General features: G+C 39.4%; 2 protein-coding genes and 1 long non-coding RNA gene across 7 annotated transcripts in view; 1 reads left to right on the top strand and 2 right to left on the bottom strand.

Annotated features, from left to right (window-relative positions):
- Positions 1-13,311, bottom strand: part of nup37 (nucleoporin 37) — a 17,982-nt gene extending 4,671 nt beyond the window's left edge. The window contains exons 1-5 of one of the 5 annotated variants that reach the window (XM_015054059.1): positions 13,222-13,311; positions 10,200-10,394; positions 9,997-10,118; positions 4,658-4,730; positions 4,392-4,486 (exon numbers count right to left, since the gene is read on the bottom strand). In XM_015054059.1, coding sequence (XP_014909545.1) covers positions 4,392-4,486; positions 4,658-4,730; positions 9,997-10,118; positions 10,200-10,355 — 446 coding nt within the window. In that variant the 5' untranslated portion in view covers positions 10,356-10,394; positions 13,222-13,311. Of the gene's footprint in view, positions 1-4,391; positions 4,487-4,657; positions 4,731-9,996; positions 10,119-10,199; positions 10,395-11,115; positions 11,228-11,301; positions 11,400-13,221 lie in introns of those variants that run through there. The other 4 variants (XM_015054057.1, XM_015054060.1, XM_015054058.1 and 1 more) reach the window with 4 other exon arrangements.
- Positions 11,618-27,226, top strand: part of parpbp (PARP1 binding protein) — a 21,431-nt gene continuing 5,822 nt past the window's right edge. Inside the window, exons 1-10 of the mRNA XM_015054053.1 lie at positions 11,618-11,690; positions 12,408-12,563; positions 13,246-13,482; positions 14,667-14,771; positions 16,124-16,294; positions 16,398-16,552; positions 18,727-18,910; positions 18,993-19,174; positions 20,995-21,076; positions 26,803-26,983. Coding sequence (XP_014909539.1) covers positions 12,414-12,563; positions 13,246-13,482; positions 14,667-14,771; positions 16,124-16,294; positions 16,398-16,552; positions 18,727-18,910; positions 18,993-19,174; positions 20,995-21,076; positions 26,803-26,983 — 1,447 coding nt within the window. The 5' untranslated portion in view covers positions 11,618-11,690; positions 12,408-12,413. The remainder of the gene's footprint in view (positions 11,691-12,407; positions 12,564-13,245; positions 13,483-14,666; positions 14,772-16,123; positions 16,295-16,397; positions 16,553-18,726; positions 18,911-18,992; positions 19,175-20,994; positions 21,077-26,802; positions 26,984-27,226) is intronic.
- LOC106960768 (uncharacterized) overlaps positions 13,407-27,226 on the bottom strand; it is an 18,135-nt gene continuing 4,315 nt past the window's right edge. The window contains exons 2-3 of the long non-coding RNA XR_001427644.1: positions 19,985-20,075; positions 13,407-13,493 (exon numbers count right to left, since the gene is read on the bottom strand). This is a non-coding gene — a long non-coding RNA (uncharacterized LOC106960768). The remainder of the gene's footprint in view (positions 13,494-19,984; positions 20,076-27,226) is intronic.

Here is a 27,226-nt window from a genome sequence, read left to right as displayed (position 1 = left end):
GCTACCAGCTGCTAACAGCTTGTTTGTTTGCTTGCTCCACCTTGTTTGCACCAACAGCTTGTTTGTTTGCTTGCTTGCTAGCAAGCAAGCAAACTGCTTGCTTGCTAGCTAGCAGTTTGCTAGCTAGCAAGCAAGCATTAGCATCTTGTTATTAGTAGCCTTAATTACCTAGAGTCACAGAACGCAGTGAGTGAAGACGTCTGCACACGACGCATAATTTTGCTATATTAGTATATTTTGCTATATTTAGTATATTTGAAAAAAATACTAAATAAACTATATAGGATTGAATTGTTCTGCCACGACAAAATTTAAGACTTGGGATTAATATAATTGATATAAAGGCCTTAATTTTATATAATTTATCTTATTTATTTATCCTGACCACCAAACACTGTTCTTCCACATTTATTGATTACTTTGTGTTTTTTATCACCTAAAATCCTAAGAAGATAGACTGAAGTTTGTGGTTCTGGCATTTTAAAAAGTGAATATGTTTGAGGCATTAATACTTTTATAGAGGAGGTTGCTTTGTTCCTGTGGCGTGAGTGAGGACATTCCCCGTGTCTCCTGCGAGAACAGAGTCCCGTCAAAACTCAGGGCTTCTTTTCGCTTGTGGAGAAGAAACCCACTAGACCGCATGAGGGAAACAACAACTACACCCTGTTCTTTCTGACCGGTTGCCAAGCGGAGCTCAATCGCACGCAATACCACCAACAGCCAAACTTTTGGTCAACCACGCTGCCCTGCGAACGGAGAGCAGCGGCTCTCCACAAAAACAGAACCTCTGCAGGAAGAGGTGAAAGACGTAAGGCGACGGCACTCTGCCTCCATGCACTGCAGAGTTGAGAAGGTTGCCTGAGGTCCTGTATTGTCTTATCAAAGTGTGAAGGAAAACAGCAGAGGCCTCACAGTTTGCTCTGTGCTTCCAGTAAGTGGGGAAACGAGAGCCGGTGCTCTTGAAGGGAGAAGGGTAAATAATTAAAAGTGGGTCTCTGGACGGAGCTAACAGGGTCAAACTGTGTAAATCAGGAGTCTGCTTCCTTCCAGTGAGCATGGTTTTTTTCTTCTTTTTTGCCATTTTCCTCCACAGAATAAATGTTTCCCAGAAGAATATGCTTAGATAAGTACGGCTAAAAAAACGTATCAGTCGATATTGATAATTATTGATTATTTTTTTCTGTTGTTTTAAAGATCTAAAATACTGCAAACATTTATTGTTTTATCCACAGTTTTCACTCCCCACTGTTGTTTTTTTTCTTTTCAGGTAGTTATGAGGTACAGCGGCGAAACCTTAAACCGCTGCTGCGCAAGTTACTAAACAGGCTGTTGCTAGGTAACCAAGGAACGAGTGAGTTGCTAGGTAACCAAAGAGTGAGTGAGTTGATTCCACTAACTTTGCTTAGCTGCTGTGATTGGTTGAGCGGCTAAAGTCCTTTTTCTGCCTACTTTCCCAGAATGCTGTGCGGTTCTGGATCGGATTTGATCACACGTCTATCCCGATATATATTGTTATTAATTTATCATCCAGCCCAACTTGAAATATATTACTTGTACATAACAAGTTTATAAAATAAAAAAATTCTGTCAGCATTGAGAAAGATTGATCACAGTTTAAATGATCAAACAGTGGAGAAAATAACTAACATGGAATTTATCATGATAACCATAAATCAAAATCATCATCATAATCAGAAATTTATCACGATAATGATCAACTTTTTTCACTTCTGTTATCAATACAGAGGGTTTATTAGTAAACAGTACTAAACTGACTTAAAATGTTTATTTTTTTTTAAACACAGATATAAATGTACTTAATTAAAGCTTTATTTGATAACTCTGCACCAGTACAGCACACTTTAAAACACCAGTAACTTCTCAAGGTTGGTCAAAAACGTAAAAAACAAAAACAATTTTAATTTGTTCAGTCAGTTAAATTAGGAGTAAAGTAAATAATAAAAAAAAACTGAAACAATACATTGACTATCTTGATGTGAAAATAAGCTGCAACATTATTTTAAATGGTTCAGGAAGTGCAATTATGAATTTAAATATAATGTAAAATAAATCATAATAAAGGACAAAGCATAGAATTAGACTGAAAAGATCTGCACCAATACGATGTATTATTTTTTCAATGCAGATATTAATATCAAATCAGTGCATGTTTTTGATAAACGATACAATAAATGCCCCTACGTGATTGTACTGAATATTTGATTGAAACTGTCTGTTTAATAGATACATTTAAAGTGAAAAGGCTCCAACCGCTTCATTCAGAAGGGATGAGATAATATGGCAGCTGTGACGTGTTTTCCCTAACAGAACACATGCAGACGCAGATAAGGCTCCAGGATCTGGATCAAGCCCAGCTCAGAGCTGCAGGTGTGTGTTATCTGAGTTCAGTCGCGAACTCCGTCAACTCCAGATCCTCCCAGGACCCTGCAGTGCGGCCTTCTGACCTCTAGGTGGCACGCCCCCCTCCCTCGCCCCTTTGACTCCACCCTGCTCCACCAGCAGCGCGGCTCAGACTCCATCCAGCCCGAGGAAGTGGAGTGCGGCTCCCCGCCTTGATGCAGCGGCGTCAGGTTGCATACTGACTACAGCAGAGTTCCCAACGCCGCAGGAGACGGCGATGACAAAACTAAGCAAACTTATAGTGGAGGCTGTCCTGCCAAAGCCAACAGACAGACAGAGAGGTCGTGAACTGACACATGCTGACATAAACCTCCCTTCCTCCCTTTCTGAGCGGCAGCTGCTCTGTGATCGGCGCTCGGTTTGTGTGGGCTGACTGGAAGGTCGCTCCTCCGCTGCTAACCTGATCTGTCCTAATATTTCCGCCGCGCTCTTCCTCCCGCGTCCCGTATTTTCTCATCATGACAGCGTTTAAATCTTTCAGCAGATGGAGCGCTCTCCTGTTTTCTCTGGACGCCCGGCGGAGGGAGGGGAAGCGGTTCAGGAGGAAGGATTTTAATCTGGTGTGATCCAGGGCAATCACCAAGTGTTTCCTCTGATTAGCTGATAAAAATGCATTTTGCATCGAGTGTTTCAATGTTTTAAGGACCATTCAAATAATTAAGCTTTCATTTTTATCCAAATTTATTTTAATAAACTAATTAGGCCCACAAAGCAGGAATAGGAAAGTAAAAACAAAATCCACGTCAACTATTAGTCCAATTCAGTTCAGCTTTCTAACTAAAGTTAAAATTTTGTAGCTCAATAGTTTAGTATGGAGTTATTGCAGATCATTTAAGAGTGGCAAGGTATTAAATATGGAGCCTGGGAAAAAAATTATCATAAACACGGACGGATGGATGAGCATAAATACAATCCGCTAAATATAATTGAGGAAATTACTGAAGGTAAAAGCATTTCCACATGCACAACTCAAGAGATTGGGAACGAACAACCGTGTAACCCTAAGAAAACCACTAATCACTCCCTGTGTTTCTACTGCATAACCTGAACTTACGAAAATTAATTTGCTTAATGGAAAGAACAACAAACTGTTTTTGCACAAATTTTTGCAGTATTTCTCAATGGAAACACATTTTTTGAATCATATGAGTCACATGATCAACAGCCGGATGTTACTACTGGAGGAAACGACAAAGAAGATGACAGGAAGTGGTGGTAGGATGATGGTTTGTTTTTTTGTTTTTTCAGAGCAACTAGAGAAAACAACATAAAGGCTGAACTCTAAAGAGATGGAAGTTTGAGATTTACCTTGAGGGTAAGAAGCGAGGCAGGTGAAGTGATTTTCCCATGATGCCTAGTGCCTACTTTAGCAGCCTGTGGAGGCAATGCTAAAATGTAATAAACTGGGGTTACTACGGCAACAATGTGAGCCCAATAAACAGTAGGTGATGCTAAAGGCAGCCCAAAGAAATGTTAGTGTTACTATTTTGATTTTGGACTTTGTAATTGGTTTACAGTTGAAAACGTGAAAGAAGGTGTAAAACGATAGAGGTTCCGATAAAATGTTTACGGCCCAATTAGGTTGGGTTGAACTAGAAAAGGTTGGAAAAGGTTGGAAAGAAACGATGCTGCGAGCTGCAGCTTCCTGTTCAGGTTCTGTCCCTCCACTGACCCTGGCTACTGACACAGTTTTTCCCCTCTCCCAACCTTAATTGAAGAGGAAAATTTAGGAACCTCGTTACAAACTCTTCCCCCCTTAGAGGGGAAAAATCCTCTGTGCAGCTAATTGGCTTTCCATATTTAACAAATTAGCCAGAAATGCTACAAAGCAGCTCAGCGGAGCATGTTGTGCTTAGCATCGGGTTTCACCGTGGAAACCCAGTCAGGACTTTCTGCACCATTAACAAAGAACAGGACTGAAAATCAGAAGCTGGGAACACGCGGAGGAGCGGAAACCAAACGGCTCGGACCTGCAAGTGTGGTCATCGCTGACGGAAGCGATCTGTTTCCCCTCGGTGGGCTCGAACACCAAATGGTTAATGTAGCTGCCGTGGCCCTCCATCACCTGGGCGAAGCAGAGAGGAGACAGTCAGTAAAACTGAGCAGAGCTGGCCGCATATCTGCTTTCCGTGTGTGTGTGGTTACATTTCCTGTTTAACTAAGTAGCAAATGTCTGCGCTAAGTAGAGAGAAAGCTCCCCGTCTGAAGACGAGAGCAGTTCCAGATGTTGGGATACCTTGACTTCGTTCTGATCCTGCAGATCAGAAGTCAGCAGGCGTAGTTTTCTGTCGGCCGCCGCCGTGCAGAACCTGCAGAGAGGAAGAGAAGACGTAACAATAAACAAAAAGAGGGAACAAAAAAACACCCTGGGTGACAGACGACATCTCCGAATCAGAGTCTGTGTGTGGCAGGAACTTGGAACGGGATCATCGGCAGGGGAACGCTGCCAGGGATATTCGAAGATAAACACGGAGAAAAACAAGACGGCTCACGCCATCTACGCGTGTCTTTGTTGGAAACCCGGTGCCGAGCCGCGGAGAGGACTTTCCCCTCTAATCAGTCCTCGTACACACCAGCGCCTGCAATTACTCACACAATTATACTAACTCACTTATGACAGGAAAAACACACACGCATCACCAGTATAAACAGACAGCGCTTCACACATTTTCAGGCGCAGGCAGATGAATTTGGCATGATGTCATTATAAATATCCTTCAGACAGCTTTGCCTCTGCAGCAGGTTAGATGAAACGCGCGCAGGCGCTAGAACGTTACAGCCTGAACGTTTTGGCACATCGGCTTTCCTTTAAAAGAACATTTGCACACTGGTGTGAGACAGAAAACACTTTAAAAGCCATCAACAACAGTGTTTTCCCCTAAATAATAATTAAAAATTCATCACTTTTTATCTGCTGATCATAAAAGTGCATTTCTGACATTTCAGGAAATACTTTAGTACCAAAGAAATGGGTTTCTACTCATTTTTCACAAGGAAACTAACTTAATTTATCATCTTTAAACTTTCATTTAAATACAAAAGCTCATCTTCCTTCAGAAGGAAAAATAAAACCCTTATAGTCTGAAAATCTGATGATAAGGTTACAAACAGACCTATTGTAGGTCAGGGAAGCCATTTTTAACTGAGGTTAAAAACGTCTTCAGGAAGTCCAACATTTTTCAAATCTAATAAACACTTGGTGCTCTAATGTTGCTTCAACATCTCCGCCATGCTTTAAAGGCCTTCTTCTTGCATCTGTAGAAACATGTATAGCGATTAATGAACAACTAAATCTAGCATATCTAAAACCAGTAGCTCTACTAAGATCTACGTCACAGACTGACCCTCAGACGATCCAATGATCTCTGCTTTGGCAGCTTGTTAGCACTTTGTAATCCTTAGAGATCTACCATCATCACTGATTAGCAGTACTACGACGTTCATGCTAGCGCTAACACCTTTGACAGGAGCCATCTTTTAGAGGAGCTATAGACATCGTAGATTTGATCAGGAATAAGTCCAATAGACACGTCTTGTTTTAATTAGGCGTTTTTAAAGGACACGTATTGTTCAAAATTCACACTTTGCATGTTTTTGTATGTCCACTTGTGTTTCTACTTCTTCTAAAAACATCCCAAGAGCATAAAAAATTAAAAATAAAATAAACACCAAGCCGGTTTGTTAAAAGTTTATGTTTCTTGGTGTCTGGAAAATGAGCCATTTTAGAAACCTTCCGAATGTAACATTACAAATCAGCAGGCGTTTTCCCTGTTGCCTAACAACCCCAGAAGCCAAGCTCGTTACCTAGCAACCCCAGTGAAGTTCCAATACGTTTAGTCAGGTGATTTTACCGCTGTTTCGCTGAACAGAGTGATTGGTTGTCGACTTACCATCCAGAAACCACTTGCTACAGTCTTGTTTGTTGAGCAGGAGGCTCTTCTAATGCTTTTCAAAGATGTACGGGTGTATAATTGTGCATCTGTCTGCAGCCATTTTCACGTATGAGTGTAAATGATGATTTGTGGGGCGTAGCCAGCAGACTATTCGGATTTAAAGTGGCAGAAGCCCTAAAACAGCTCACCCTGATAGGAGCTCAAAATATGCAGATTTATCTAAGAATGACTTTGTGCAAAAAAAAAAATGTAATAAAGATGTTTTGTATAGACCTAAGAAAAATAGGTCTTTAATGAAGTTCTGATGAAGCTGCCTCCTATAATTTACTGATGAGTACTGACTCTGTATTCCTGTTAATCTCATCTGTGGCCATCCTGGGAAGACCGTGAATTTGCCCTCCATGGTTTGGGTGTCGACTCTCGAAGAAGAGCCTGTTGCTCCACGCTGGCCGCTGTATTTACTAGATGACAGCCAAGCTTGAAAAATTTGCATGTGCGGTGGAAGTCAGTGGTTTTAATAGACGTCAGGCCTGTTTTTCAACACAAGCTGCAGTGGTGGCAGCTCAGCCGCCTCCCCCCCTCGCACGCCCCTCGCCTCCCATCAAGCCCGTGAGAACGCTGGACTTTTCCTGGAAGGCACAGCTACGTGCCGACTGAAGGGAGAGCTTGAACCTGAGCGGGTTCTCATCAGCACAATAACATGTGCGCACGTCACAGCGCTGGCTCGAGGGTCCTGTGGAGTAAACCACAGAAGGCCAGGAATTAGCGCTGCCTTTCCTTTCCAATTACACAGAGCCTGCGCGCCTCCAGGGGGAATGCAGATCCTTCACATCCACAGCTCCAATCAGGTGGAAACTCTACTTTCTAATAATCCCTCGCTGGGCTACTCCCCACCTGAAACAACTTGGCCGCAGTCCTGGACGTGTGACAGCGAGGAGTGCTGATGAATACTTTCGGACAGCGTGACTGACGCGCTCTCCCAGAGATAAAAGAAATAAATAAAACGATCCTGTTATTTTAAAAGTCACAGATGTCGGCTTTTCAGGGCGGAAGCGGCGGATGGCTCGACACCCTCTAATCCTCCAACAACAGTTTGATGGCATCTTGCGTAATACCCCACACTACACCGCTACGGACATACCACCACACACTAACCCCACTGTCCTAAACAACACCTCTTCATTTGGTTTTTCAGAAAAACAGCAAATCGGTCACCACATGGCAGGAAATCGAAGCACTTAGTAGTGAAGACGAGTTTCTGAAGATTTTCAGGTGGTTGCTGATGTGGTGAGTGGGCAGACTTGTTTGAGACGACAGATACCCACTCTTACAATCAGGGTGTGCAGAACACAACCGGTGAGCAGAGAACAGATCAAACTTTGATGCAGCTGAGCTACAGCAGCAGCAGACCACACCCAATAGCACTCCAACACTGAGTGTGTTTTTACACCTAATAGACTGATGGATTCGTTCGATTTGTTACATTTTTAGCTGATGTGGTTCGTTTTCACGCTGCGCTGTCAAACGGACTAGCTGAAAAACCTGTTCCTCTCCTCGCCTGTGGTGGCGCTGCACCAATAACCACTGAAGGAAACAACAAGATAACCTCCGAAGAAGACATGAGTGCAACTTCCTTTCGCAAAATGAAGACAAAAATGGAGTGGCGTCACATTTAGCGGTTGTAGGATATCTCTTTTGTCTTTTATCCTGCTAGAGCTAGACTCTCGTGTTTGTTTTACTTATACTTACCCAGAATGCCCTGTACTATAACCCAGTCTGGTCTACTTGTATCCACATACGGAACAAACCAGAGCTCTCTTTAATCGACCACTAGATTTGTAGGCGGACTCGAGTTAGCTTTTTTTGGTCCATTGCACAATCACACTTCCCCAAACAAACCAAACTTTCCAGACAGATAAACTGAAGTTGGATTAAAGCAAACTAAACAGGATTGGTGTGAATGCACCAAAACTTGACAAGTGGTCCTGTGTCAGACCTCGGAAGATCCAGTCCTAATTCTCTACCTTGGGACCACCAGGTTCTCCGTTTGTTTTTAAAGTGGTAAATCCTGAAAAGTGGAATTCTGACTTTTTTTCTCCGAATTCAAAGAAAAGTAAATTATTTTCTTTTTCTAGTGGCCCTATTCTTCCTCCGTATAAATGTTTCTTTGAATTTTAATCAATCAATAAGCAGATTTAAGCTCAATAAAGAGTGCTTTGATTAAAAGTCACTGAATAGATGTCTTCTCATTTAAAAATAACTATTTTAAAGGACAAATACTTAGTGTTGTACCTCAGGAAGAATGCAATAATATTTTAATAAGGAAGTAATAATTCTTGAATTGCATGGACTGGTAACAAGAAAAAAAAAATTCAGTTCAGGGGCCTAAAATGGCCCACAAACCACACATTGAACACCTCTTGACTAAACCAATAATCAATTATTTGCTCATTTGTGATATTTTTTGTTGTTTTCTGATTAAAATGCTTGTTCAGAGGAGTTTATAGGTCAAATTATTTCACAAACACACCATGAGGTGGGATTGTTGCTAAAAGTGGTGGAAAGCATCACAGGCTGAGCTCGTATTTCCCATCTCTGTTAGAGACTGGTGACAGGTTTGATCCGCCGCCTGCAGCCTGAAGCGGCTTCCTGCAGCGTTTCATCCGATTTATGATGAGTTGGAGCGATCCAGCACTGCTACATCACTTAGAAAACTGATTGCTCCTCTTACGCTTCCTGTTCATTGCTGAAAACTGACCAACTGAAGGGATCTGGTTGCGAAGCAAATTCAGTGACGCCAGTTGAATTAATTCAAATCAGAGGTGAAGTAAGGTGGGGGAAAATTGGTTATATTTCTATATTTATATCCATTTTATCTATCTATCTATCTATCTATCTATATATATATATGGAAAAACGTCAGCCCAAAGCACTGACCCTCCACCAAATATTGATTCCTGAGTTAAAACATCCGTATTGTTGTCTCTAAATGAGCATGAACTTGTTTTCTTTGCATTATTTGAGGTTTGAAAGCTCTACATCTTTTTTGTTATTTTTCTGCAATACTACATTTTTGCTTGGAATTTCAGAGACATATCAATAGTTCATAAAATAAAAAAACAATGTTCATTTTCTTCAAACATATACTTATAAAAAGAAGTAAAATCAGAAAAACTGATCATTTTAAGTGGTCTCTTAATTTTTTCCAGAGCTGTAGAAGTAATAGCTTTGAGGTCGTTTACTTTAATCCAGAAAGAAGCTTTTCTTCCCTTTACATTTTTATCCTTGCAGTTCAACTGTCACAGGAAACAAAATTAATTCAATTACATTAGAAGAGAAAGAGGGCGAGTCTTTTCCAATCAGGCAGATATTAAACCTTACTTTCAGCTGTGTAGCACTTTGAGCCTCCAAGTGAAAAAAGTCCTTTCAACAGCCAACTTGCAGCCCTAATCAAACACTTCCAAGCAAAGCATTTGGATTATCGCACCAATGAAGAAGCATCTGAGGAGCCAAGGGGCTCTTGTGGTTGATATTAGAGCAAAAATAAACTTAAACTCCTGAACATGGATGTCAGTGAAACCTTTGCGTTGTGTGTGGGCTGCAAAACAAACAGCATATCTAATCCTTAATGATACAATATGCCGTTACCAGTCAACATGTGAATTATCTTGAAAGGCGATACCTGATGGTGGGTATCCTGTCCAACCGCGACTCGGGACTCCAAGCCAGAGCGTCAACCCGCAAGTCATGATGAAAAGCTCGGAGAGCATTGAACTGGACCCCGTCCACCTCCATGTCCTCCTCCTGCGGAAGCAGATTCGTGTTTAATGGCAAAGACAAACACTGCGGTGGGTAAATCTGGCAGCGTGGAGCCACATCTCTTACTTGGAAGAGGCAGGTGCCCACCATCACATACTGGTTTCCACCGTAGGCCAGCAGAGAGGCAGGAGAACCCGAGCTGAAAGGGCTGAACTCGACCACGTGGACGTAGTCCTCACACGTCACGGTGTAGCTGGGACTGCGGGTCAGGTCCTCCTGCATGTCGGGGTCTGGCAAAGTTGGCTTCAGGTCAGAGATCTACTGGAAGCGCAGCAATAAAACAGGAAACAGACAAGCCACATTAGTTCACAGACGAACGATAAGCTTTGGCTGACACTGTAAAAGGCAGATTTTCATCTCTGAATAGACAGATACAGGTTGTTAAAATTAAACACAGCTTCGGTCCAGTAGGAAAAGCAGAACCCATGCTAGAACATCATGTTACTTCCTCAATCCTCAATTTATTTTCCTGGGATTTTATGAGATTAACCAGCACAAAGCCCTTTATTCTGACACCTCCTGCAACCAGTTCCCTACAGAGGACACCAATAACCCCAGTATAAATAACACTGTTCGGTGAAGGGTTCAGAGGTTTTTATAAAGAACAGCAGTGAACAAGAAGACCCCAGGAACGTCACAGAAACATCAGGGTTAAAGCTGCAGAAGACACTTAGAGCTGAGGGTTTCCATGCAAACTGACTAATCTCAAGATAATATAAAAGAAAAATGGGTAAAAAAATTAAACCTGTGCAGGGAAGTTTAATACAAATTTACTCTTTTTAATTTGTAAGACTGACTACGAATGCTTTTGTGTCTTCCTGCTTTTGTCCATATTTGTTGGAACGAGGTGTTAACTATACACATAATTTCCCTCTGATTTGCTGGAAGTAAGCTGAAATAATACACACAATCGTAACAAATCACTTATGCACAGCTTCTCCTGAAGTATGGCTGGTATCTAGCAGTAATAAACAGTTCATACAGTTTTTTTTAACTTAAATGTATTCTTCTTTACTACCACGATAGGTGTTGAAGCTAACCGTAAAAGTCACATGGATACGAAGTATAAAGGTTGTCTACTTTCATAGTCCAAATGGACCACAGATGAATTAGTTTCGTTATAAGGGTGTGTTCATATCATAAACGCAAATATAACGTGAATATTTACCGAGTTGGTCTTTAAATGGGCTCGCTGAATCAAATACAGCGCGCCTTGGAAATGTTTTCTGCCCTATTTCCACATACGTCACCGGAGCGTACCATTGACTGGAAAAATTAGGGGGGGATGGGTGATAGACAAACCCAAAAATATAGAGTTAGTTTACAAAATACTACAATACATTATTATTAAAGTCTTTTCTACAACAATATTTTCAAAATGTACTATCATAACGTCGCAAAATTTGACGGACATTCAAAACAATATCGGGAAACCACAACTGATTCTTGCTCAGAGCTGATTGGCTGGAAGGCAAAACATCATCGTAGATTTAAACGTTCAAATCGGCAGCTGGTTTCTGGTTGACTCGCTGCTGAAGGCTGGGAACATTATAACAGGTTAGAACTGATTAATCCAAAGTTTATTGACATTTCTATAAATGTATGTCGGAACAATAATGATGGAGGCATAAATATAACTATAATCAAAAAGAAAAAATAGATTTATTCAAAACGACTGTTAGATAATTTAAAGTTGTAGGCTCTCAGAGACATATTGTCCATTTAGAAAGAAATCAACACGAATCAGTCGTGGTGTACTTTTAAATTTACTTTATTTACACCTAGCTTTTTAATTTAGCATTTCAATGAGTGCATGTAGTATGCTTGGTAATTAATATAAATTTATCTTAATGTATTTAACATTTTATGTGGTTGTCTGCTTTATTAAAATAATAAACTGCCAGCCAACAGGTCAGCCCATAAGGGAAAATCTGTAAAAAGTGGAACACTCTATAAACAGATAAAAAAAATTGCCATGATGTAATTCATGCAAAAGGAGCCCCAACCAAGTATTCATTGCATAAAAATGGTTATACCTCTCAGAACCCTGACATTTCTGAAGATAATACATGTTTTTTCGTTGATCTTTGATGTAATACTCAAATTTTCCGAGACACAACATTTTTGGCTTTCATTACTTGCAAGACTTAATGACAAAAATCACAACAAATAAAGGCTTGAACTCTTGACAAATATTGAGCGTCTACATGATATTTCAATATTTTAGATGTACTTGTAAATGTTCAGGACAGTTTTCTGTAACTTTTCTTTCAGGAAACAATGACAGCATTCGCAGACCATCTGAAGCTGATGGTAAAAACCTTCAGAAAGGAGTCCCACAGGGTTTTACCATCAGAGAGGACCACCGTTCATGGAGCTGACAGCATGCTGATGGTGCTTCAGCTGGCCATGGCTGAGGTCAACAAGCAGGTAGCAGATTCACTTCTCTATTTGTTAGTATTCAAAAATGTAACCTGGATTAACAAAGAAATAATAGTTAAGGTATCCAAGAGCAGGGTTTCCTCCAGAAAACTTGCTAAGCCCGGTGGTTGGACGCTAGGGCGGTCATTCATTCAGCGGCCATTGTGTTTTTGAGTTAAAAAATGTTTAAAGTTGACAGAAAATTTGAAAATATCACTTGATAATTATGTGTTGTTGAAAGATTGGGATACTAATAAACATTTTTAATAAAAGTTACGTACTGCAGTTTTAAAATAAATGTTCTGCTGCAGCAGCATAACCTCCAAATTTAATTTAAGTATGTTTATCCTGGGAAAGCAATTCAATATTACAAAAAAAAAACTTTTCCTTCTTTAATGCAGTCTAACAAAGTTCTTCCATTTGGAAGAGATTTTCTGGGCAAAATGAGGCATACTGGAAAAAATGCTTTAATTACATGTTAATATTAATAACTGACACTCTTATTTTCCCTACCATTAAGGTTTATTAAACAAAGTAGTACAAATTAAACTCATCTCTTCACATCGTGATGTTGCACAGCCTTCCAGTTGCGTTCTTTTTTTTTTCTTCTTGGTTTTGTTTTAGTTTCTGCTCCTGACCCGATTTGTCCTTGACTGTTAGTACTCACCATGTCTTCTCCTCCAATCGACAGCATCAGGGAGAGTTCAAGGTGGATCTAAGCGACGTCCTGATGGCGTGGAAACACCTTCTGCTGGACAAACTTCACCTGCTGCCCCCCGGCGCCGCTCGCCTGGACAACTCTGAGCTCTTCCTGGAAGCGTACCAATCTTTCCTGAAACGCTCCAACACTGTGGACCTTACGGATGTTCTGGCCATGAACAAGGAGCTGAGAGCGGCGGGTTCGTATCCGGAGGAACCTGTGAGCGCGGTGAGCAGGAGCTGGATGATAACAAAATCAATGTTTTATTATTAGAAGAGATAGAGATGAGGATAATAAATGACTTTCACACATTTTTTCACATTCCAAACACAAAGTTTTGATGTATTTTTTGGGATTTTATGTGGTTAATTGCGATTAAGAAAGGAAAGTGTGAGGTTTTCACATTTCTGCCCCCTTTTACATTGATGGCACTAAATAAAATCCAGTCCAGCAGTTGTGTCAACTTCAATATCAGCATGATTGACAACAAATAGCAAACAGGGATGATTTTCTGCAGGGAAAAATTATTAAGCTAATTGTCCAACAGTCCTAAAAACAGTTTTAGAGATTTTTATACATCATTAATTGGAATTTACCATTATAAGAAATTATAGTAAATGATAGATGGCAGGATAAATGATCTATAACTTCAGCTTCAACCAACAGTGACCTTATAAATTACTGACTCACGACTACAGCTGCACTGATTGCAGCTTTCTGGCCGATCTCTGGTTTCCGATATTTGGATATTTGCTTGTGAACAAGTTGAGTTTAGCTTTGTGAAGATTTACAAATTTGCACTGTGAGTGTTGACATTGGCTTAGAGAGAGCAGACAGATGTCATGAATGAATTTGACATCAAACATAAAGCAAGTTGAAAGTTTAGCCTCCTTTTTAGCATTTTACATTTGGCACCAGGCTAACTTGACAAAAATAATACAGTATTTTAATTCCACAGTAGAGAAAACCATGTACTTTCAGTAAGTAGATACAGGAAAAAAAAATATTGGCAATGGTATCGGATATCAGCCAAATGAGTTTTAGTATATCGGCATATCGGATATCAGCCACATGGTGCATTCCTGAGACAAACCTCTCTCACCGAAAATCAGAAGACGACGGGGTTGATTTTAGTCCTTTGCAGAAGTAAATAAGATCGACTTCACATGAAAGTATCGGCCGATCACCAACCTCCCAAAATTAAGGAAGTCGGTTCACCCCTGCTCAGGATACAAATGTGTGCCACACTTTTCAGATTTTCAAGTATTTTTTCTTCCACTTCTTAACTTTTCATTGGTCACATAAAATCCCAAGAAAACATATTACTCCAAAAAAGAGGTGATAGTTGAAGAAGTATAAATAAATGGTAAAATAGTGGAAATCTCTAACATGTTGCTTATTCCTTTACCAAGATCCAGCTGTTTGAGTTCCTGTCAGGTAACATGGAAACCCCAGATCTCCCAGATTCATCATCTCCTTTAACGCCGTCTAGTCAAAGCAGGCGCTGCCGCTCCCAGGTAGGCCCAATCCTGTAATAAATCCTCTCCGTTTCCACTTGTAGCAGCATGCAAGCCTTTTTACCTGCTTCCACTGATCCAGGGTTTTGCTTTTCCAGCCTTTCTGGTCTGGAATCCATCCTGTTCCTATTGACAGGAACTCTATATCACATCACTCAGGTTTCGGAGTGTAATGTGAAATCAATTACGGCGCGGATGTTTAACACTTGGCTCGGTGTGGAGCTCAACAGGAGCTTCTGTAACACAGTCTGCTTCCTCCTTCTGTCACTTGCTAATTTATGAGGTTTCAGCCAAGACTTGCTGCTATTTTACCACTTTTAGCCCGCTTTTATTCTTTGTGAGCTCAAAACAGTCCAAGTTTGAGTGCTTTGCTGTGAAGCAACCGTTATATTTGCCCTTTCTGATATAATCTGAGATTTTGGTGAATTGTTTACAAAGTACCGAGCATAAAAGAAGAAAAATGTAGAAATTCACTGCAAATGCAAAAAAAAAAAAAAAAAAGTTGTTGGATGGTTATTCACTTATCCATCTGTGTGTCTAACCGTTTTTTCCACCTGTTCCACTGTCATCAATCTATCAATCCATTCATCAGTTTCTTACATCTATTCATCAAGGTTTCCCTTCAGAAAACTTGCTGAGCCTTGTGGTTGAGGTGCTAAGGCAGTTATTCATCCAGCAGCCCGTCGTGTTTTTGAGTTAAAAAATGTTTAAAGTTGACAGGAAATTTGAAAATATCACTTGATAATTATGTGTTATTGGAAGATTAATACCAGAACACCAACTATAAAGACTTAAAAATGCAAATATATACACATATATATATATAAAAGTTAAGAAAATAAGCAATGCTAAGTCTGGTGGAGGCACAAGTAAAGCCTGACGGCCCGCCAGGCTTATAAGACAATGGGAGAAACCCTGATTCATTCTCTCATCAGTCACTTACCCATCAATCAGCTTGAGGAGTTTTGGGTGAAATATTTTTGACTTAATTACCTCTACAAAAGGGTCGTTTTTCAACAAATAGCCTTTTTTTGAGTCTACATATGTCAGGTAATAATTGATTACCATGTAATTAAGTATGAAATTAGCTGGTGATTATTTTGATAATCACTTAATCGTGGTTAATCGTGATTCATTGTGATTAATTGTAATTAATCCAATTAATTATTTCATTCCTACATCTATCCGTCCCCCTTTCAGTCTGGTTTCATGTTTCATGCCTGACTTCTCTAATAACAGATATCTCACTAAAATACAAACAGGAGTCTGATTGTGTTGCGAAAACAATATTTCCTGTGATTAAATTATTTAGCTTTATGCTAAAATGATCCGTTTTCTGTTTATTGGCACAGATTAAAATGGCAGTGAGGCGAGTTTTCTGCTCCTATCTGAGTTTGCTGGTGAACTCTAAGAACGACATGGCCTTGGCCCTCACCCTCAACGTTCCCTGTCGCTCTCTGCAACGGCAGGCATTCACTGACGTCAAGCGTGCCGCGCGAGACAGCCAAACATCTCTCTTCCTGGTAAGAAGATCCACGTTTATTCAGTTCACACATTAGCAGCACAACTAAACATGGAGTCTTTCTTGTAGCTGCAACATTTGGGGGTTTTTTGTGGCCTTTTCAGGCTGTGACATCTTTCGTTAGAGCCATCCAGCTTGGAGGGAAGGGGTACGCACCCGCAGAGTCTGATCCCCTCAGGAAGCATATCAAAGGCCTGTCTGACTACGTCCAGTTCATGGACAACCTGGAGGAAATACTGGGGGAAATTCCTGACCCAAGGTACGCAGCACAGCTTCATCCCAACTTGGACTGCAGTTCACAGTGTAACTTGTTAATTTGTACCCGATATTCTTGTCTGGAGTTAAAGATTCGTGGTAGTTTTTAAGGTACTCTTTGGGTAAAAACTTGTAGTAGTAACAGTAGCACTACTTCAACATATTTTTACTCAAGTAAAAGTAAAAAGTAGCCATCCATGAAATTAAAAAGCCTACCCAACTACTGAGTAACTATTAAATAATTATCAATCATTTCATATTTAAAAATTACACAATCAGGTAGTCCAAAATATAAAATAACAGGAAATGTTGGTATTTTAAGGATATAATAATTATTAGAAGTAACAAAATTAGATAAAAGAAAATGTTTCCAAATCAATTAAAAAATTATGAAACTTTAACAGAAGCTGCAGGTGTGGATCTGTGTCTCTTGAGTTTTTGGTTAAAACATGTTTGTTTTTCATTCAGAGGGGAGAAAGTCCAGAAATGTTACTCAAGTAAAAGTAGTGGTAGTTTATAATAAAATTACACAAGTACAAATAAATCTTAAAGTAAAGTTAACATTTCTTTCCTTTGTGGTAAAATCACTTTACTTTAGCACATTTAGCTTTCACGATGTGCCTGAAAGCTAAACCAGGCACATCCTGTTCAAGGTAAGAGGGTGGGAATTTTTCCAGCTTCCTGGATAAGGAGCAGGCCAGCACAAGTATTCACTTATTCGCACCTGTAGTCATAAAATACACCTGTGCTAAAGCAGGTTCTTATTTCTAAAAAATCCTATTCATTTTTTATTTTTTTTTCCCAAGACAACACAAGATAAGCGTGTTAATTTTTGCAACATCAAAGCCGTGCTTCTTCTGGTTCCCTGACTTTGATCAATCCTTGAGCTCTGCACATAATACAGATCATGTTTAGACGTCAAGGAGCTTGGCGTCACAACAAAAGCGATTATCAGAAATGATTTATCAATTCAATCACGTAAATTTGGAAGGGGAAGCCGTTTCAGGTCTTCAGTCCCTGAAGTGAAATAATCTCTCTTTCTGTTCAGACATAACATGTTGTCATGTTTATGCAGTGTGAACTCCAGCTGCTTTTCAGAGGGCTTTGCAGTTCATCCCGTCTAATGAGATGTTGATTACCTCGTCCAACATGCATCATTCAACTAGCAGGGCCTTTACGTTCTCAGCAGAGTACTGTATTCCCTCAAACACCTTCAGCGCCCCTCGTTCGGCGAACATCTGTTTTCCCAAGTGATATTGTTACAGAGCCTCAGTGCTGGGTCAGGGTCGGAGCACCACCTTTCCACCTTGTGGACGTCTTTTCCTGCACGCCTTAGTGCACTTAACAGTGAATCCAGTAAATGCTGAAAGGTACGGCTGAGTGCAAGGTGACTTTATTACAAGTTGGGAACATTTTTCACAACTATTACTATTGGCAAAGCATTGCAATGAAATAAAAATACTGAAATGCGTTTGCTTTGCCTTTAAAGCCAATGTCCAAATAACCAAAAGCAAAGCTGCAGTATATCTTGTGAGTGCTTAAAGTTGAGTATTTACGTACTCTGTTGGACGATATGTCACGATATAACCATTTTATATCCGCCTAATGATAAATATTTATTAGTTTTTTTTTTGTTTTGAATATCTGAAAAACTGCCAAACTACATAGTGTCGTGACATTTACTGTTTCATTCAGCTTTCACTGTGAGGCAGTGGTGAAACCTTAAACTGCTGCTGTGCCAGTTACTCAACAGGTTGTTGCTAGGTAACGACAGAGTGAGCGAGTTGCTAGGTAACCTAGCAACTCGCTAGGTTACCTAGCGAGTTGCTAGGTTACCTAGCGAGTTGCTAGGTTACCTAGCGAGGTGCTAGGTAACCTAGCAGGTAACCTAGCAACTCGAGAGCGAGTGGATTCCACTAAACTTGTGAGAGTTTGAGCAGCTGCTTACAGTGAAGTTTTAGTGAAATTATTGAATATCAGATATCATTTATTGATATCGATCAAAAGTCTATCACCATATATACAGTTATTGATTTTACTCGGTTGAAGATTCTCTCACTGTCTGACAGTAAATCAATCTAAACTTTTACTATTTTAGGTTGTTTCTTTGTGCTAAATGACAAGATGGTGTCTGGAGAATTTTTTTTTTTATTTTTTTATTTTTTTTACTTCCTTCAGTGAATGTGGAGCCAGGCTGCTGGCCACCATCAGAGCAGCTTTGGTGAAAGGAAGCAGTACTGGAGATCCAGTTTACACTGCTGCAGAAGAAACTACAAAAGAGCTTAAAGAGAGGATTGTCCAGCTTCACCAGACCCAGAAACAAGCTGCTAATGTGGATGGGACGGGTATAAGTCCTGCTAGGGTAATCGTCATCCTCATCTCTAAAAGCTCTACGCTATTAGATTTCACTGTAAAGTTCTGATTGCAGCCGTTTCTGTCTTCAGCCAAAAGCTTACGCAGTCAACCACGCCACTGCATATGGAGGGCGAGAAACGGTAAAGGTGCTAACAGCGCTGCTTGACGAAGAAGCTGTGGCTCCGCCATGTGGTAACAAGGCAGACCTGCTGTCTGAAGACCAGCCGGTCCTCAGCGGAGCCGAGGGAACCTGTGTCCTCACGCTGTTCAGGTTGGTCACAAGCTCAAAAAGCAGAGTCTGAGTTCAGCTAGCACAAACTGGGCACTGGGTTTTTTCAGAGCTTAAAGGGAAGTTTTTATGTAATCTTCCAAAGCAGTTGTTTAAAGATGAGCTGCAACACTTCCTTGAACAGGTTAGGTTAGGTCTATGGGTGATACAAAGCATGTTCATTCGTTTTTTGCACAAAATAATTCTTACATAATGAGGTTTAAGTCTGCTCTGTTCTGCATATTTTGAGCTCCTCTCAAAATGAGCTGTTTCACATGTGAAAATGGCTGCAAACAGACAACCGAATATCTTTGAAAAGCAAAAGTGAAGCCTCCTCCACAACCAACGAGAATGCAGCAAGTGGTTTCTGGATAGTAAATCAACAATAAAACGCATGTCTTTTCCAGCAGCCATTATACCAGCTGGCAAAATGTGCTGGAGCTCTGCTTGGGTTGCTAGGTGATGGTCTGAGGTTGCTAGGAAACAGTACCTGCTGATTTGGGACATTCTGGAGGTTTTTGAGAGAGCTAATTTTCCAGACAACAAAATACATTAATTATTGCCAAAAAAAAACAGCTGGGTTGTTTTGTTTTGTTTTCTTTCTTAACTGTTTAACCTGTAGAGACCCAAATGGAAGTACAAAAAAAAAAGTCCAAAATGTAAATTTTGCAGAAAGAAACAGACTAAAAGCTGATGCTTTATAAGAATTTGTATCATATAGAAATGTTCTCAAAATATAAAAAAATAAAAAATAAAAGGATTCATTCTGCAACCCTCTTATCTAACAGAACAAAATATTCAGGTTAGATTCACCTGACAGATTCCAGTTTCCACCAGAGTTGGTTTTGGAATCCCTCAGGGTTCTGTGGTTGGACCCGTCCTCTTTGTTTCATGTATGGTTCCCCTGAAATAAGAGAGAATTGGATGAATGTTTTGTATGCTGACTGCACTAAAGCCTGATTAATTCAATCAATTGAATGGCTGCAAATAATTTAAAGACATGCAGCTTTCTTCTTTTAAAGCTCCTGCTTTTCAAGCTGCTGTCAGTCATTTCTTCTAAATGGCATCAATTTAGCATTCATGAATGTAAAGAACCACAATTTTTCTAAAAAAAAAAAACATGTCATTCTATAAGTATTTGTAGTTTTAGAAGGACAAAAATATAAATATCTTCTTCAATGGTTAACTCTTAAATCCAAAACATAACATAAAATCTTTTTTTTTTCCAAATATAGTTTATTAAAAATAAAAAAAGATACACAAATACTTCCCTTGAAAACCAAACCTTTAATCGTTAATATTAGCAGCAAACTGCGGACCTATTCTATGTTTTTCTTTGTTATTATCATATGAATTTATGCTGTTAAATTGGTTATTATTAAACCTGAACTGATACTTTCAGACTCAAGTCTGATGTGTCCCAATAAACTTGTTTTCCTTTGGAGTCCATATTGGAAAAAGGATTGAAATCTAAAGTTTGTGCTTGTCACACTGACTTTGAATTAAATTAGGCTGTTTTTACACTCTGTGAGAACGGGAAAAGCCCTGCAGCAACGATCCGACCAACATGGGACTCATGGCAACTCTCGATGAAACCACATGGGGGGAAACTCCTCCCACATCACACTGGAACAATTTATCGGGTCAAACATCTGAAAGAAAAATACAGCAAAATAGCAGCCTGAGGGTGTGATTGCAATCTGTTGTCTGATGGTTGCGAAGATCTTTGACGGGACAGCAGATTAAAGAAAAAAATAAAATACAGAAAGCATGTTGAAGCTTTTGGCTTTCTTAATTTATACAACTTCACTTCTTGCTTTCAGATCCCCTGAAGTGTCCACTGGGTGTTCTCCAGAACCCCTGAGGAACAGAGTCCAGAGCCGACTAAACCTGCTCAAGCCCAAGGTAACGGCAGCCCCCAGAATCCAAACCATCAGTTACTTCAAATTGAATCAGATGTGCAAACACTGAAAATAATGTCTTTACATCCTGTAATCTCTCCCTGGTACTGTATTATTTATTTGCTTAGCTGAAGCTCACAACTGACTTCCACAGTTAACGTTTTCACAGCTGTGTTTTAGCTCTTAATGCTGGTTCAAGTGTGCAGTTTCAGTCCAGGGCATAAAATGAATTATTTGTGGGGGGGCTCATGCCATTAACCATCGCCTCATGATAGGTTATTCCTTTGCCTATTTGCTTGCAATGCACAATACTGTATATTTAATATCAATATTTCACTATTTCCTGTCCCGGTTTCTTGGTTTCAGACACTTTCTGCATCAACCTTTAATTCTGAGTGTTCAGACTTGATGTTTGGCTCCGTTTTAATAACCTTTTACCCAGATGTTCGACGTGAGGCACAAGCCTCACCTTATCATGGTGATGCTCTGCAGAAACGCTTATTATTCAGAGCCATGACTGGGGAGCAGAAGCAGACACGGAGGTAAACCGAAACCGGTCTGGTTGACGGAGGCAAATAACCGCGAGGCGGTAATTCTAGGTTCAGCTGAAGAAATGTTCCACTCCCCATGCATCTTTGTCACAGCGAGTTTAGCAGGGATCCCTGCTGATTCTTCACACATGAAACTGTGTTCTAACCATGTGGAAGAACATGTGCAAGGTATGAAGGGGTATAAACGTTATGTCTGCTGTAGCTCTTACAAAGCGTAAGTGCAAAATAACTCCACAGAGCGTTCTCTGACAGAGAGGCAGGCCCACAGCATCACAGATCCTTTACTAATTTTAAATAAAGAATAGCTACTAGCAACTTCTGTCTGTCAGAGCGGCGAGATTGTGATGTAATGTGCTTGAGTGACACAGACTTCTTCCATAATTTCATTATCGTAATTGTCAGCCGTTGTTTACATCCTGATTACTGTGTCTGGCTTTTTCTGATGCAGATTAATGAAGCATGTCTCACTAATCATCATCTGCATTTTTATATTAACCATAGAATTAGCCAAATAGAAATAATGAAAATAAATTTGCTGAAAAGAAAAACATGTCAATTTCGACAAAATTCATGTTTTTTGCGCTAGGATGAGTTCATGATGAGCAATGGAAACACTTCTTACGCATCACGAGTCACATGATCAACAACCGGATGTTACTACTGCTGGAAACGATGAAGAAGACAACAGGAAATAGGAGGAGGATGATAGTTTACTTTTGTTTTTTGGGGGTTTTTTGGACAATGTGCATCTGTCTCCACCAGAGTTCTCACAGCATCACACATTTCATGAAATGTTGTCATTTGAATCCATAACTCTTCCGTAAAATCGGCAAAACGTGGCATACCCAGTCACTCCCATGTATTGTCGCTAGGCCTGTCACAATAACAAATTTTGCTAGACAATATATTGTTCCAGAACTTATTGCGATAAACAGTAATATTTGCATTATTTTATTTCAAGCAATAAAATAATGCAAGAACGCATTCTCAAGGATCAATAAACTTTAAATTCTAATGAACATTTTAAACATTGGAACTGGAAGACATTTTAAATATCCAAAATAAATACAGAAAATAACAAATAAAATGAATTATAAATTCTCTGTGAACAAAATGTTCTTTTTTTTATATATATAAAAAGGGCTAGTTGATACCAAAGCACCAGACTGAAGAGCAGTTTTGGTAGAAAGAGAGAAGAGAAAAATGTTAAATCAATCAAATGAAAATGTTTCTTTTAATTTATCATGCGATTAATTGAGTTGTTGTGACAAGCCAATTTGTCACTCCAGTGGCTGAATCAGACGCCAACGTCTCCTCTGATGGCTGAATTATGAATATCTCATGTAACTGTTTACATCTGTCGTTGCCATGATTTTTAATGACTTATCGCGTGATCAAGCTTTTTCACATGTGATTTTAATTCAATTTGCAATTGTGAAACTGTGTTTTTTTTTATTTTTTATTATTTATTAGCGGAATAGTGACAAAGACGTGTGAACGAAGCCCATGTCTGTCTAACTTCACACATTTTGACTTGGAAATGTTTAAAGCTAATCACCTGCATGAACCGTTTTTGTTTTCCAACATCATATGCTGAACACATTTAGCGAAGCAGCTCCTTCATTTGATGGAGCTACCAGATGTCATCCTAGCTTCCCACAACCTGGCTGGCTTCCTGTTTGAATGCGGCGTAATGGTCCCCGGGCCGCTCACCGCTTCCTGAACTCCGCAAGCGGAAGCTCTCCGCTTCAATTTCGCTTTGAAGATGCCGTATCAGTCGCACAGCTCGTCTAGCCGGGGAAACATGAAAGGTTATTTGTTGTCTGCTGAACGACTTTATCCCCTGAGTTCTCTGGTGATTTCACCGAACGCTGACGTCAGCTGGCACACATGGAGATGGACTGATTTTGTTTTTGAGACGTTTTTAAATGCATTTCCCAGTGCTACCAACCCAACCTGTAATGACACTCAACATTGTTTAGCAACAGACTCTGATCTCAGAAAAGTGGAATTTACTACAATTTAAAAAGTAGATTATAGGCATTTTATTCCAATGAGGTTAAATTCCTTACAGGTAGGCCTGTCACGATAACAAACTATGCTGGATGATAAATTTTCCAGAAGTTATTGCGATAAACTATAATATTGTTGTTTTGAGACCATTTTACAAATGGTCTCAAATTTTGATAATGACAAAATAATAATGCAAGAACGCATTCTAAAAGATCAGTAAACTTTAACAACATTTATCACTGGAACTGGAAGACATTTTAAATATCCAAAATAAATAAACAAAACAACAAATAACATTAATTTTGAAGTCTTTGTAAACATTGTTCTTCAAAAAGGGGCTAGTTGACACCAAAGCACCAGACTGAAGACTTTTATCATCCAGTTTTTGGTAGGAAGAGAGAAAAAAATAAATGATAAATTATGAAAATGGAAATAATTGAGTTTGTTTCAATTTATCATGCGATTAATTGATTTATTGATTATTGTGATAGGCCTACTTACAGGTGATACTTGTTCCCAGACCCAGATTTTGGAAATGTTTTGGACAGGTTATTTTTGTCCTGAAAAACTGAAGCTATACTTTATGGACACAGCCAGTTTAATTTGCTGTATTTTTTTTTGCCCCTCTCTACCCTGTTCTGATTTCTTCTCACCACTGTGACCCATTGGCTTGAAGGGTAAAATCCCCGGATTGTGATAATCCTAAAAAGCCGTTGATCAAGCGGTGTATCTGAGTGTTATAGGAATATAGAGTATTCAAGTCTTCAGCATCGTTCAGTTTTGTCAGAACCTTTGTCTCTCACCATTCTACTTTTTAATAAGCTGCTTTGCTTCCTTCTAGAGGTGTTGATATCCAACTAAAAGACGTAGCTCTACCAATACATATGACTTTCTAAAAGCTAGCAAAAAATCTAAACAGCAATCCTAACACAATCACATTACAACACTTCAAAATTTACTGTTTTCTCTTGCTAAAAGTTGACCTGCAGTGCTTTTTTGAACAGGTTAGGATAAGTGTTTTGGCTATACAAAACATGTTCGTAACATTTTTTTTGTACAAAATCTTTCTTGCATAATGAAATGCCTATTTTGCACTGGTTTCAAAATGAGCTTTCAGGGCATCTTGTCACTTTAAATCCAAATAAGCTTCTGCTGACCACGCCCCCCAACTCGATGACAATAGCTGCAAACAGATGTGCAATTATACAACCGTACATTTTTGAAAAGTAGACAAGAATGCAACAAGTGATTTCAGAAGAGTAAGTAAACAACAAAACACTTCCCCACTATTGTACACCAGTAAAACTAGCTGACCGAATGCACTGGAGTTCTGCTGAGGTTGCTAGGTAACGGGCTGGGCTTTGCTGAGGTTGCTAGGTAACGGTCCTGCCGATTTGTTACATTACATTCCAAAGGTTTTTTTTAAACAGGTCATTTTCTGAACACCAAAAACATTAACTTATTGCCAAAAGAGGCTAGGTGTTTTCTTTTTCTTTCTTTTTTTAAGTTGAATGTCTTTTAGAAGCAGTAGAAACCTAAATATTAAGTGCAAAAATGCGTAAAATGTGAATTTTACATAATAGGTTCCACTTAAAGCAGCACCACTCCCATCTGAGGACATTAATTTCCTTACACTGAGCCTAAATATTGATTAGGTATTATGTTTGCTGCAAACATTCAGTTATTGCTTTTCTGAAGGATTTTGTCAACAAAACTACTTACTATGAAAAAATATGAAGTTGGTGACGGAGTCTAGTCTTATTGCAATAAAACTAAGTACAAGTTTTGGATTTGAATCAAATTAGAGGGCGAGGTGAGTCCATGTGAAGACCCCACAGCAGTATGTTTTAGTTAGTTTGGAACATTTTAATTACGTTTTACTGTTTTTGTCATAGTTCTGAAGAACCATCTGGTTTTGTTATGTTGAAAACACAAGTAGGAAAAAATCCCTCAGCGCATCTTGAAAGGCAGGAATCCTGGGCATCAACTTGGATTCAGTGATACCGATCAGCGTCGTCATATTGTTTGATGTTTTTATTAAAAATATTGACATAAAAGACTGATTTCACCAAGCCACCCACAATAAAAGACACTAATTACTTCGGAGAGTCCCGATCCCCCTCCATGTAATGCCAACATGGCTGCTGCCAAACTCCAAACAATGGATGCCTAGATATTTGAAGTCCAAATAACAGACGTTTATGTTCCCTTGAGGATAAACTCAACTTGTCATGTCATAGTGGTTTTCCAGTACACACACTTCTCATTTCTTGGAAAAAGTAGTTTAAGGAGCTGCAGTTCTACAAATTGCTATGCTAATTTTTTTTCTTCCCCATGTTATAATCACACTAAAGTGATGCAGGCTACTAAACAGCTTTGTTGCTGACAAGTAACAAAAATTTAATAAAAAAGTTCAAATACGTAATTTGAATACTTTTCAGGGTACTATACAGCATCTATTGACTTTTGTTGTTAATGAGAGCTGCTACAACGATCAAAATTAGAAAGGAGCTTAATAAAAGTTAGTAAAAACTGGGATTACTTTGTTTAGCTACAACAGGGGGCCAGAAAGTCATACAAAAGTCGTACAACAAAGTCAAAATAAGGAAATAACGTAATAATGTGAGAATTATACATGAATACAACATTAAAGTCAATAAAATGAGAATAAGTTTGTAATAATGTGAGGAAGAAGTTAATATTAACAGAATAAAATCATATATCAGGAGAACTAAGAAGTAATTTTATGAGAATACCACTATGTAAAATAAATTAAAAAGAAAATGAGGAATCTTGAGCATTTTATGAAGTTATAATTTAATATTGGTTTTACAAACGGACTTTGAAACGATTCTGCAAACAACTTTATTTTGACAAAAGAATCGCACGGATCTGACGAGCTGGTCACATCAGATCTCGATATCCATCAAAGCTTTGCTCACATTAAAATGGCCTGTCTCAAAATTGTACAACTTTTTTCAGGTAACATTGCGTATTTATCCCACCGATATGACGACTTTGTTGTCAGACTTTAGTTTCGTCATTAAAAAAATAAATAAATAAAATCCTTGTCTGTTGTGGCTTAACACTAAAAATTGATCCAGGAAGTTTGACAACAAAAAAACACCAAACTTGCGTTCACGTTTGTTTTGTTGGTTTATTTCAGGCTACACAAAGGGTGATCCGATCCCAGTTTGCCTGCACATACAAAGATGAACCGCCGCTCAACCGGGTGCTGGACTTCCCAAGCACCAGCCAGATGCCGAGCTGTGTTCACCCAGCGCCAAAGCCAACAACCAGCCTAACTGTGGCAGACGGGTTCAACCCAGAGGCAGAAGATACAGCAGGTTGGTACACATTTCAACCTGTTCAACAGAAAAAGCTAAAGGCACTTTGTGTACATTTATATATGCAAAAACCCAAAATGTTAGCATGACCTGTGAGTTGAGTTACTACACAACTGGTCAGGAAACATTACACCTTGATTTTCTTCAGTGGAGCAAACCTTAGACCAGTGGTCCCCAAACTTTTTCCTGTGAGGGCCACATAACTTTTCCCTTCTCTGGTGGGGGGCCGGAAATTGTTGAGGG

This window comes from Poecilia latipinna, unplaced genomic scaffold (assembly GCF_001443285.1).
Source record: "Poecilia latipinna isolate Pla-1442-1.1 unplaced genomic scaffold, P_latipinna-1.0 Scaffold1226, whole genome shotgun sequence".
NCBI lineage: Eukaryota > Metazoa > Chordata > Actinopteri > Cyprinodontiformes > Poeciliidae > Poecilia > Poecilia latipinna.
The sequence above is the reverse complement of the archived record's forward strand: the minus strand, read 5'-3'. Positions and strand labels throughout refer to the sequence as shown.